This window comes from Protopterus annectens, chromosome 1.part1 (assembly GCF_019279795.1).
Source record: "Protopterus annectens isolate FY-2018-M chromosome 1.part1, PAN1.0, whole genome shotgun sequence".
Lineage (NCBI taxonomy): Eukaryota > Metazoa > Chordata > Ceratodontiformes > Protopteridae > Protopterus > Protopterus annectens.
In genome coordinates this window covers 754,093,831-754,106,686 of record NC_056726.1, presented here as the reverse complement: position 1 = coordinate 754,106,686, position 12,856 = coordinate 754,093,831, and the positions used below count along the sequence as shown (strand labels likewise).

The 12,856-nt window shown below is 36.0% G+C and overlaps 1 protein-coding gene across 1 annotated transcript in view; it reads left to right on the top strand.

Annotated features, from left to right (window-relative positions):
* Window positions 1-12,856, top strand: part of DNAI1 (dynein axonemal intermediate chain 1) — a 2,249,827-nt gene that overhangs the window by 1,190,923 nt on the left and 1,046,048 nt on the right. The window contains exon 9 of the mRNA XM_044077834.1: window positions 8,362-8,490. Coding sequence (XP_043933769.1) covers window positions 8,362-8,490 — 129 coding nt within the window. The remainder of the gene's footprint in view (window positions 1-8,361; window positions 8,491-12,856) is intronic.

The following is a 12,856-nucleotide window of genomic DNA, read 5'->3' as shown; positions in this document are numbered from 1 at the left end:
TGCATAACTCAGGCTTATTCCTCTTCAAATAAGCAACTTACAACATCTGTCAAAGCTCACTCTACTAGAGCTATGGCTACCTCTATTGCATTTCATTCCAAGCTCGCTATTTCTGAGATTTGTGCTGCGGCTACTTGGTCCAACCCGCACACTTTCATTTCCCACTATAAATTGGATGTGGCATCTAAAGGGCGAGCATCATTTGGTTCCACGGTACTCAGGAGTGTTTTCCAGTGAGCCACCCAGGATTTAGGTGCTAGGGACGCTGTCCCATCAGTCAGAATGTAGCGAGATAGGATCACATAACATCTTTTAGTTATGTACTCACCATAACTTCAGATGTTTGGGATCCATCTCGCCTACATTCCTAATACCCACCCTCCTTCCCCCTACCTTGGAGATCAGAAGAGATTGAACGGTTTGAGTTCTACTGTTTTTATCTTGTATCATCTGTCGATGTTATATAAGCAGTGCATGCGTGTGTGCATGTATGCGGACAAACTAGATCTGGGGGACTGGTAGTGGTGCATCCTGGGATATAGTAAGCTCAGCCAATAAGAGACTTCGCTCTTTGGCATAAGCGTGCCGAGTCGGAGCCGAGGGATCGGCTCCGAACCCATCAGTCAGAATGTAGGCGAGATGGATCCCAAACATCTGAAGTTATGGTGAGTACATAACTAAAAGTTTTTGAAGATGGAACCTTGAGGTACTCTGGTTGGGACAGGAATGAATGGACAAAAGGATGAGAGACATTTAACAGATTGCTGCCTGCAGGACAGGTAACTAGAGAACCAGGCAAGGGAGGTGGAAGATAGGTTGAGATTAGCAAGTTTAGATAGCAGTAAAGGATGAGAGACTATCAAAAGCTTTGGAAAGGACTAGGAAGAGACAGGATATGAGTTTATTGTTATTGTGGGCCTCGGCGATGGTATGAGTGAAGGATAGGAGGGCAGTAGCTGTGCTGTGGTTAGGATGGAAACAGTGCTGAGTGGGAGTGAGAAGGTTGTGCTGGAGGAGGTGGTTAAGAAGCTGTGAGTGAAAGCATTTTTCAAATATCTTAGAGAGGGGGATAGGATGGTGATGGGTCGGTAGTTAACTGGGTCTGTGGGGTTTCCCCCTTTATGCAGGGGAATAGTGAAGAAAGATTTCCATAGGGTAGGAATGGTGTATTCTTGAATTGATCTATTGATTAGAATAGATACAGGATAGACAGTGGATTCAGCACGTTTGAGGAAGGTAGGAGGTAGACTGTCAGTGGAGGGAGAGCAGGGTTTGAGCTTTAGAAGAAAATATTTGATGTAGGAAGTAGGAACAGGGTTAAAGGAGAAGAGATTTTTGTTTGGAGGGTTAGGAAGGGTTGGCAGAGAAGTTGTGCTAGAGTCGGAGGTTATGAGTTTTTGGATGGTGTCAACAAAGTGTTTATTGAGGAGGGTAGTGATTTCCTGAGGGGGTGTATTTGGGTAAGGGGAGTGGCTGGAGGGACAGCCTGGAGAAAGAATTTTGTTAAGAGAAGACCAAAACCTCCAAGTGTTGGATTTGCTATTGAGCTGAGCAGAGTTATAGTAGGACTTTTTGTCTTTATTAGATTGTTTCTTAGCAAGATTCCTTAGTTGTCTGTATTTGTGTAGCAGGGGTAGTTATTTTGTTTTGGTCCAGGCTTTCCAACCACTATGTCTTTTTTGCATAAGGGACCTAGTTTCCTTGGAAAACCAGGGAGCATAATTTGATGTTATTATAATCTTCCTAGAGGGAGCAAGGGAGTTTAGAGTATTCAGGAAATAAATTACAATGCAATAAATTGCATTACAGTGACCATGAAACAGTGGCAAACCACTTTGCAGCTAAGCCATGATAAAGGACAAATTATTATTACAGGGATAAAAATTTAAAGGGATATATTCCAGGGTGACTGTTACCACTGCTCTTTTGTCTTGCCCTTAACACATTAAACTGTCTACTTAACAGATTAGGTCATGGTTACAGTTTGGCTCCCAGAAAATAACAAACTTCTTATCTTCTTTTTGTGGATGATTTGAAACTGTATAGTTTATCAGAAGAGGAGCTGAGAGCACAACTGGAAGTGGTCAAAACTTTCTCTGATGATATAAGAATGTCATTTGGTCTTGATAAATGTGCAAAAGCAACATTTAAAGCAGGAAAGCATCAGCCCTAAGAAAATATCAGTCTGGGACAGAAATGTGATATAAAGGAACTTGAGCAGGAGGGATTGTATAAATATTTGGGAATTGATGAAGGATCGACAATAAAACATGAATAAATGCGAACAAAACTCAGTAATAGAGTTTTTAAAAAAACTAAAATTTGTACTAAAAACAGCCCTGACATCTAGAAACAAAGACCAAGCTATAAATCAATTTGCTCTTCCTGTTCTAACTTACAGTTTTGGGGTGATTTACTGGCACCAAAAGGTATTGGATCAGTTGGACTGGAAAACAAGAAAAATGTTTCACGCTTACCAAATGGTATATAAAAACAGTGTATACCAAAATTATATGTTCCTTTTTCTGAAGGAGATATGGCCCTCTTCAAAACTGATTACAGGTATAGATCTGCAGTCATAGGATTGCAAACATATTTGCTGACCTTATCAGATACAAACATAGTGAAAGTTTTGAAACATGACGAGAATAAATCTTAAGATGTCCTCTTTGCCTGATTTAGCAGAAACATATCGGTGTCAAGTGGGAATGGAAACCAAACCAGAAGAAGATAAAAATCAGGCAGCAACTGAATGTGCCAAAATAAACAAAAGAAAGAATATAAGTAGAAGGATCAGATGAGAAAGCAAGGAATGTGGAAAAGGTATGAATATAGTTGCAAGTACAGAAAACTCCTGGAACAAACTCATGTTGATCAGGATCTGACAAAGAATATTTAAGGAGAGATGAAATTTAAACCAAAAGATGAAAGGTTAATATTGGCAGCCCGGGATAGTGGATTAAGTATACATTGGTTTACAAAGTCCACAGACAAATGCAGGTTCTGTAAAACAGAACTGGAAACAGTCACACATATTTGTTGCTGGGTGTGATACACTAATGGCTGAGGGCTTGTATACTGAAAGACATAATAATGTGGCTAGACTGTTGCAGTGGATATTGCGTAAACATTACAATATTGAAGTAGATGAGAAGCATTGGAAACATGAGCCACAAAGTATTATAGGAAATGCCTTGCCTCAATTACATGAATTCATTAAGCATCGAACAATATGTTTCAGGATAGCTCTAACGTCAATGTGGCTGACCAGGGAAATCAAACCACTAACGCTAACATTGTCTCTAAGTTAAAACAATTTGGCATTGCCTTGTTAAAATATAAGAAATTGCAAGCTGAGATTTCTTATTTCCGTGAATGTATTAAGCACAGTATCGTACCGAAGGGGTTAAGACAATGGAAATATCCATCTGGCGTTATAAAGGATTCTGCTTTTTATAAACAACTTATACAATTTTTTGACCAACAAGGACTCAATTTCCTGGAGCTTCTCATCAGTGCCTATAATACACAAATGTTAGATCTCAAATTGGAACTTGAGATCTTAGAAAAGGAAATTAAAGATGACGGTGACTTTCACCGTTATGAATACGATTACGGAAGGATTTTTATTAGCATCAATTTTTTATTAAATAAGATCAATGAAACAAAGAAGCGCAAGTTTGCTAGGGATAAACTGGCGTATGACAAGCAAAGAGCATATCCTGATCCACCTATCACAAATTTAATGGTATTTCCCTTTCAGGGTAGACCAATTAATGGTGTAATTAACAATAATGATGTGGATACAGCGTCTGATGACGATTTTGACCAGTTTCCGCACCTGTTGGGTGAGCAACAACCATCTAACGGAAACGGAATATCTCAAATCCGACATAGTGAACGGATTCAAAACCAAAGGAACGACGGGAATGGCCAAGTTATGTCTTATTCGGGTTTTCAATAACAGTACCCCAATCGCAAGAAGAGGAACTCGAATTGGGGGAAGAAAACCCAGAACAAGAAATCATACAACCGACGCAGGAAGTAGTATTAGATAGTTTTGATGATAAACCAACTATCTTTTACAACACTAGCAAGGACTTTAAAGTATACCATTATACTACTTTTGTACCTCCATTAGAGTTCATTGATTTGCTTGCAAAAGGCTTTAACTTTGTTTTACCAAAAAAGTTAAACATTGGACGTGTGCTATGTGATTTAAAGTTATACACACGCAAATTGAACTTTAATATACTGTTTAAGGATTGTAATAGTATTCTAACTGAAGAACGTGTTGCTAGTACCTATAATCCACCTCTCAATAATAGTTTAGTTTTGTTTGAGAAAATATCTGAGATACATTTGAGAGGTTTGTATAATCAAAATTACCGAAGCACTGATTTAGATACAACAGCAATGGATTTGATATCATTAATTAAAAGTCATCAAATATGAGTCATGAAGCCAGATAAGGGCGGTGGCGCTGTCCTCATGTATGAAGATGATTACGATAGTAAGATTAGGTTAATGTTGTCACTAGATAATTATAGAATGATTTCTAGAAATGAGCTTAACCAATCCTGCCAAAAAATCAGGAACACTTTGAGCGATTTATTTATTGAAGGAAGCATTTCTTTGGACTTGTATCATTACTTGTCCATGCCAGCGCCTCTTATTCCAGTGATGTTTGGGGTCCTAAAGTTACATAAGGGAGTCAGTAACCCACTCTTTAGACCTATAATTGATGGCAGGCAATCAATCACCTATGCATGTGCTAAATGGGTCGATAATAAATTAAAAGAAATTTTGAAAACAGAACCGCAAATTTGCATAGATTCTTGGCATGTGTTGAAAAACCTAAACACTATTCCTTTTGATGCCAATTACAAATTTCTTACAGCCGATGTTAGTAATCTATATACAGTAATTCCACAAAGCATCGGCCTTGAGTGTGTTAGGGAGTTTCTTTTACTCAAACAGTATCCTGGCAAGGACATCGATTTACTTATTAGTTTACTGGATTTAGTGTTGAGCAATAATTATTTTATGTTCAAGAACACCATTTACTTACAACAAACAGGAGTTGCGATGGGCTCCCCATGTGGGGGCACCTTCGCCAACTCCGTTATGGCGTTCTGGGAATGCTCTTTTTTGTTTATGCATGTCTTATTTCAACATTTAGTCGTATGGCACATACGTTTTATGATAATCAAAGGGAACGAAGAACAGGTAGATGAATTAATGAAAGTAATGAATTCCTTTACATCTTTTTTAAAGTTTACCTATGTCTTTGATGAATCATCCATTAATTTCTTAGACATACTTATTTGTAAGGATATACCACGAGAACGCTTTTCAACTTGTATTTACAGGAAACCCCTGTACAGTAACTCCCTTTTACATTTTTCCAGTAATCACCCCTATTTTCAAAAAAGAGGTGTAGTAAAAGGTCAGTTAGTACGTGCCTCACGTATGTGTTCAGAGGATGATCTATTTGAAAAGGAATGTTTTACCCTTAAAGAAATGTTTTTAAATAGAGGTTATCCTAGTAGACTGATTCACAATCTGGTAAAAGAAGTTGAATTGAAGAGACAAAGTGGTCCTTTGGGACCTCTTTTAAGGAAAAATAATGAAAACTCACTGCCAATTGATTTAGGTAACATGAATGGGAATACAATAATTCACCCAGTGCTCAGTAGTTCCATTAATTACAGCTCAAGTTTGTTAACTGAATTTAATGAACTTGCAGTAGAATTTAGGAGCATTTTAAACATTAACTGGGACTTAATTTTACAAGATCCACAATTTCACGGAGTTCTAGGTACGAAACCTTTAGTTGTTTTTAAAAAAGCACCATCTTTAAAAACACTTTTAGAACGTCCAACTAAACAATATAAACCTAATAAAGGGATGTATAAATGTGGACACTGTAATTATTGCAAACATATTCAAACAGGATCCACATTTTATGTAAGAGGGGTTAAATATTTCATTAATGAGAAATATAATTGTCAGAGTGAAGGAGTGGTCTATCTTGCTGTTTGTCAAATTTGTTACGCGTTCTATTTCGGAAAATCTGAACGCCAGCTTAAACAACGTATCTATGAGCATTTATATGCTATTTCCAAAAACATAGTCATGAATGCTCTTGCTAAACACATTATGGAAAATAAAAATCATAAATTTCTGTTCACTGTTGTTCAAAAAGTAAATAAGAATCCGAGAGGTGGCCCTTGGCATTTGATACTAGAAGAACAGGAGTTGCTATGGCAGCTCAAAACCAATGCTCATGTATTTCCTGGTCTAAATGAGACTTGTTCGATAAAATGTCTTTTAAAATTGAAAGCCCTTATTAGATAGGTGCCAAACAAACTAGGTTGTTCCAAAGGTTTTTATAAGTTGAATGATTATTATTACTGTTTTAATATAATAAGAAAAATACGATAATACATATAGAATATTTTATCGTTGAATGGATTTATAGTATTTACACATTTCAATATAATATTTATAGTTAAAATAGTTGTAATCTGGTTCTTTTAAATTTTGGTATACAATTATTAGTTAATTGCTAACTGGCAATTTCGATTAATTGTTTGATCATTAAGTGATGTATAAATGTTTGATGTTCAATGCTTGTTAACTTGTCTGAAGAAGTGCTGAGATTCTTCTGCATGAAAGCGCTAACAAGTAAAGCATTTCAGTTTTAACAATAGTCTGATCTGCTGTTGGTACCATTCTTTTTTGTTATTATAGGAAATGATGACGTTTATATCACATGGGATCACCCATTACCAACAGTTCAAAAAGTAGATGTGAGAAAATAGATATAGTAGTCCATGAAAAGAAGATAAAAGCAGTGATTGCAGTGTCTTATGTACAGAGAGACTCAAAGTTATAAAATGCTAGGATTGCAGGTAAAAACAAGGGCAATGTGGAAGAATACCCAGACAGTTCCAGTAGTAGCAGGAGCACTGGGTCTTGTTAAAATAATTTACAGTTCTATTTAGATATGCTACTGATACATGTAACTCTGTATGAATTGTAGAAAGAGTCATTTCTGGGCATGTTGTAGGTACTGTGAAGAGCACTTTTGGCTAACATCAGAGAATGAAACAATACTAATTTCATGATCTTTAATCATACTCTGACTTAGGAATGGGGTCCATTCCCTTCATGGTGTTAGAAACCCAAAATACGTAGAGAAATTAAAAAAGCAGACCTTTTTGAAGCATTTAATCAGGAGCATTTTTGCAGCATACAGCCAGCTAAAAATCTTTTTGCATTGGGAGACCATGAATGCAATCCTCAGTCTGCCAATCCACAATGCTTTAAAACCTTTAGTTAGCACTGATGTAACTCTCTTACATGAAAATTTGATTAGTTATGGTCAGATACTTCTGGATGCTACATCTCTGGTTTCTCTATAGTGAATGCATACCTTCTGTAATAGCCCTTCAGAAGGATAAACCAGTGCTCAGCACACATGAATTTCCTCCTTGTTGGTATCCTTCCTCCTATTCCATTAATTTTCAGATTGGGAAAAGCACTTACTGTCCATATTGTATATGAAGTGCAGTCTTCTAGACTGGTAGGACTAAATAGCACAGTAGAATAGATTTAAACTTTTTCTTCATCCTTTTTATGTTGTGGTCAAATCATGTTTTTAGTTGGGTACATTTCCTTCTGGACTGTGGAACACTTTCATAACTACTAACCTTTTTTTTGTATATATTTTTTACACTATAGTTATGCACTGGAACTTATTAATGCTATTTACAATTACTATTCTTTAACATCTAAACCTTAGTCTTCTGCCACATATAGTAGAACAGTGACCCTTTTTTAGTAGAGATTCACCATGTATCTATCTTTGTTATTTGTACAGCATACACACAGTTTCTTTGTGGAACACTTTGTTCTTAAAATCTGAGTCATTCTGAAAACTGGTTTGCAGGGAAGACTCCCATGACCTCATTAGCTGGGTGCATCATCTTTCTGTCATGTTGGTAATCTCCATACCTCCCCAAAGTCTTAGGGCAAAGAAAAGTGGACAAAGGCCCAAAAATAGGGACAGATTTTAAATATTGCTCTTATAAACTTAGAAAGTTGTTAGAATAACAGGATTTCTGTTAGCATGCGTTTTTGAAGGATATGAAGTCTGAAACTCAAATGTATGCCGTTATTTAGTGATGTCAATCCTCAGTGATTTGCCAGAAAGCAACAAATTTTATGAGAAACAGCCTGAAAATATGAGGCAAAAATTTTAGACCCAAGATCTGAAGATAAATGATTAAGAATTCAGTAAGGGAGGGTAAGATAATGATTTATTTTATTTCATCTTTGTGTTTCATTTTTCAGTGGGAAATCTATGATGCCTATTTAGAGGAACTTCAGAAGCAAGAAAAAATAAAAGAAAAGCAGAAAGCATCTACAACCCGGAAAGAGGATGAGAAATCCAAAAAGAGATTAACTACTACTGAGGGTCAGGTATGCCTTAAAGACTATGCTAAAATGCATTTTGTATATTATTTGATCTGATGTTGTCAATCTTCATTCTATCCTTGACAGATGGGTTTGGTTCTGATATCGGAACTGACTCAGCCATTACTACAGCTTGCGCCTGCCAAAAACTCTTGAGCTTCAACTCTACCCAGAATCCCTCTTTCTCAATTACCTCAGATCTTGTTTGCCGTTTTCTGAAAACAGTTGCATCTAGCTACTACTCTTGAGCATTAGTGGGTTTAGGTAATTTTTTTGTCCTATTTTTACAGTTTTTGCTTCTTTTTCCCTTTAATCTTTCCTTTTACACTTAGTGAATTTTTCAGGTATCATCATTGATACATTGTCCCTTTACACTTTTGTGTATTTCCCACTTTCATTGCTGATAGTTCCCTCCCTCTCTGTTTCATAGTTTTTTCCTATCCCTGTACATGCTTGTGTACTTCTACTACTATCATTGCTGATAGTCCCTGTTCCCCTTTCTTTAGTCCCATCCCCCTTTCTTTCACTTAACTATATAAAAATATATTAAAAATAGCATTCTTTCGACTCTCACCTTCCTTTTCTTTGTAGTGTGATATTTTATCAGTGGTTATTTTTTTTTTTTTGCCTCTTTACTCGTTTTGACATGGCTGAGAAGGGTAAGGGCCTCTCTGGTTTAAAAAAATGCCAGAAGTGTGGGCATAAAATTCCCTTATTAGATTTTCACTCTTTATGTGTTTATTGTCTTGGGATGCCACGGTGGTACCGCGGTAGCATTGTTACCTCACAGCAAGAGGTTCTCCCGTTTGATTCTCGGCTTGGCTTGGGAGTGCCTTCTCTGTGGAGTCTGCATGTCCTCCCCACAGTTGGGTAGCGTTCGAAAGACATACGTGTGTAAATGGGCATGCCTTCATTGAGGGTTGGGCGTCGAGCTGGCACCTTGGCATTTCGTAAAAATCTACTGTCAATCATTAGCGGACCGGAGTTCCGCTGTGGCGACCCCTTACCGGGAAAAAGGCGAAAGACAAACAACAACATGCATTTATTGTCTTGGCCCCCACCATTTACAGAAAGACTGCAGCATTTAGAAACAAAAAAACGTGAAGTCAGGGCTAAAAAAGCCTTCTGACACTGAAAGTTATGTTTAGCGCTTTCATTCGATTTAATGCATAGAACCTCATCAGAATAAATGACCAACCTTACAGAAACTCATTTAAATACAATCAATAAATTAATTATCCAATCAAACAGTGAATGTACAAATTGAATGTCAATAAATTAAAATATTAAAGGAATATCAACAGAAAATTTTTGTTGGCACATAATTCATAATAACATCTATCTTTTAAAAGGCACTTAATATTCAGTGTACCATTTAACCCAGGAGGTCTTTTTGCATTTAAAAACACTTGCCATTTCAATTCTTTGATTTCTAAAGCAGTGTTAAAATCAGTAACATATGGTGCCTGATTAACAAACTCTAGTACAAAGAAAATACATTTCTTGAAATATGTGCATTCTTCAGCATGTTTGGCTAAAGCATTATTAAAATCTTTTTTCTTTATTGCCAAATGATGTTCATAAATCCTGTTATACAATGCCCTAGTGGTTTTTCCAACATAACAACTACTACAGGTGGTACAGGAAGCCAAGTAGACTATACCAAAACTTTTACAATTGAATCTACCCTTACTGTGAACCGTCATTTGGATGTGTGTAAAATAAATACTTTTGGATGAATCTATAAACCTACATTGTTTGCATTTATAACATGGATAGGTCCCCCATGGGTCACAGGACTTGTAAGAAACCAATGGCCCACCTATCTCAAGAATAGATTTAATATTAGCTACTTTTTTGTAAACAAAAGTAGGGTGAACTCCTAGAACCCTAGCTAGATCACTATTACCTAAAATAACTTTCCAGTTGTTTATAATAACTTGTTTGACTGCTTGCAAGTCAACACAAATAGGTACAGAAAAAGTACAATCCAACCGTGTGTTATCTTTGGATTCATTTTGTTTGGGGGTGAAACCACTTGTTAAAATGTGTAGAAACCTGTCTGTTCTAGCTTTAACAACTTCATCTTTAATAGAATACAATTTTTCTTTCGAATATCCTTTGTTAATAAACATAGATGTAATACTAGATACTGATAGTGCACTTTTTGGTTGGTTAAACATAGATATAAGTTTGTCTTTTTCAACAATAAAAATTGAATCATTGGAAATAAGTCTACTTAGACGTATAATTTGCCTACGAACCTTGTTGAATTTCATAAATAATGAATGCTTGTTGTGAAAGTGTAAAAAATTGTTGCTATAAGTGTCTTTTCTGTCCACTGTACTAGCAAAAGTTCTACTCTTAATGTCCATGGTGATACTGAGATCCAAAAAATGTACATTTAAATCTGCACTATTCAGCTCAAATCTCAGACCACTTCCATTAACATTAATATCATCCAAGAAAGTATTTAATTGCTCAGTGGACCAATTCCAAATAAAAAATAAATCATCTATATAACGTCTATACATAGAAACATATTTAAATCCATCCAACGTTTTTAAACAGGACAGTTCCCACCAACTTAAAACTAGATTGGCACTAGTTTCTTGTGGTGGGGATAATAATTGTATTATTTTTACTAAAGACAATTTACATATATTTAATTATAGTGACATTAATATCACCAACACACATTTCTTACTTTTCCAAAAAAGATTTACCTTTGTTCTTACAAGGAAGGCTGCTATAGGAAATACTATTCTGGACGTCAAGATGTTTGTTAGGAACTTGAATTTGAAAAACATGTTTGGTGATCATGGCCCAGTTGAGACTAACAGGATCAGGAAAATGAGTATTATAAATCCCCCCCCATATACCCTATTTTGAATAATTTTGAGGCCCTGGTAGAAAAAGAAATATGAGAACATCATCAAAAGGGCAGGGAGTCCCATTACAATTTAACACAAGCTGAGATACTTTTATTACAGGAACTTAGAGGTAACAATCCGATAAGAATCATAAACCTGACAAAGGGGGTGGGGTCATAATCATGGGACATTGGATGTATGTAAGCAAAATGAATGAAATACTACATGGTGAAGGGAGGTATGTACCAGTATCAAAAAATGAGACAAGCTTAGCATACAGAAACATTGATTTATGTTTAGAGGACAGTGTATTACAGGGGATGTTGGACAATACCAAGCCAGTAATTCTTGGTATTTTTGGAATACCTAAGGTCCATAAGGATCCTAGTGACCCACCCTTACATCCAATAGTCTCTTTAGCAGGTTCAAAAACTCAACCTTTAGCTATATATGTTGATACTAAGCTCAAACCTTTTTACGGATTAGATCAGCACATACTTATAGATTCATGGGATTTCTTAAAAAAGATGGAGGAAATATAATACTGTGACAACCATGTATTTATAACAGTGGATATTAAAGACCTGTTTAGTGTGATTCCCCACGATACTGGTATGTGTTGGTTTGAGGAGGTTTTCGTAGATTTTGATTTTCTATCTCACCAAGATTTCAGAATAATTATAGAAAACATGGAAACAGTACTTAAAAACAATTACATTTTTTACATGAAGAATACTGTAGGCAAATAGACGGGGTAGCTATGGGGGCATCTTGTGCCACTGCATATGCCAATATTGTTCTGTTGTATTGGGAAACAAATTTTGTTTTTAATACAACCATGTATTCAGACATTAGATCTTATTTTCATTTTCTGGACAATATTTTTATCATTTGGAAGGGACCTGTGGAGAATGTAGTGACTTTTATTACTTATATTAACAATACCGCTAGTTTCCTTTCCTTTACCCATGCGGATACAGAGGAGATACACTACTTGGATGTAAAATTAGAAATGATAGACATATGACGAAGTATGTATCCACATTGTATCATAAAGAAAACATTTCCAACTCATATCTCCATTTCCAGAGTGTGCATTCCCTTATGCAAAAAAAGAACATAATAGAAGGGCAGATTTTGAGAGCCACACGCATGACCACTTACATGGAGGATTTAATTAAGGAGTTGAATTATATTGTACAACTGTTTACAGATAGGGGTTATGCACTGAATTTAATTAAAGTAACTAAGGAGAAAACTTTGACTAATTAGGGTAAAAAAATATGTACCCCTTTTGGGATACAACAATGTGCCGCAAGCAGTTCCACAATTTGTTCTACAAATGGAACATACGGTAATAAGGGGGAATTATTTATGACTATAGAGTACCACTCAGATACTAAGAAGGTCAAAGAAACTATTATAAAATATTGGGAATTGTTTTCCAGAATGCCCACTAGACTGGATATGTTTGCTAAGACCTTAAAATTTGGATATAA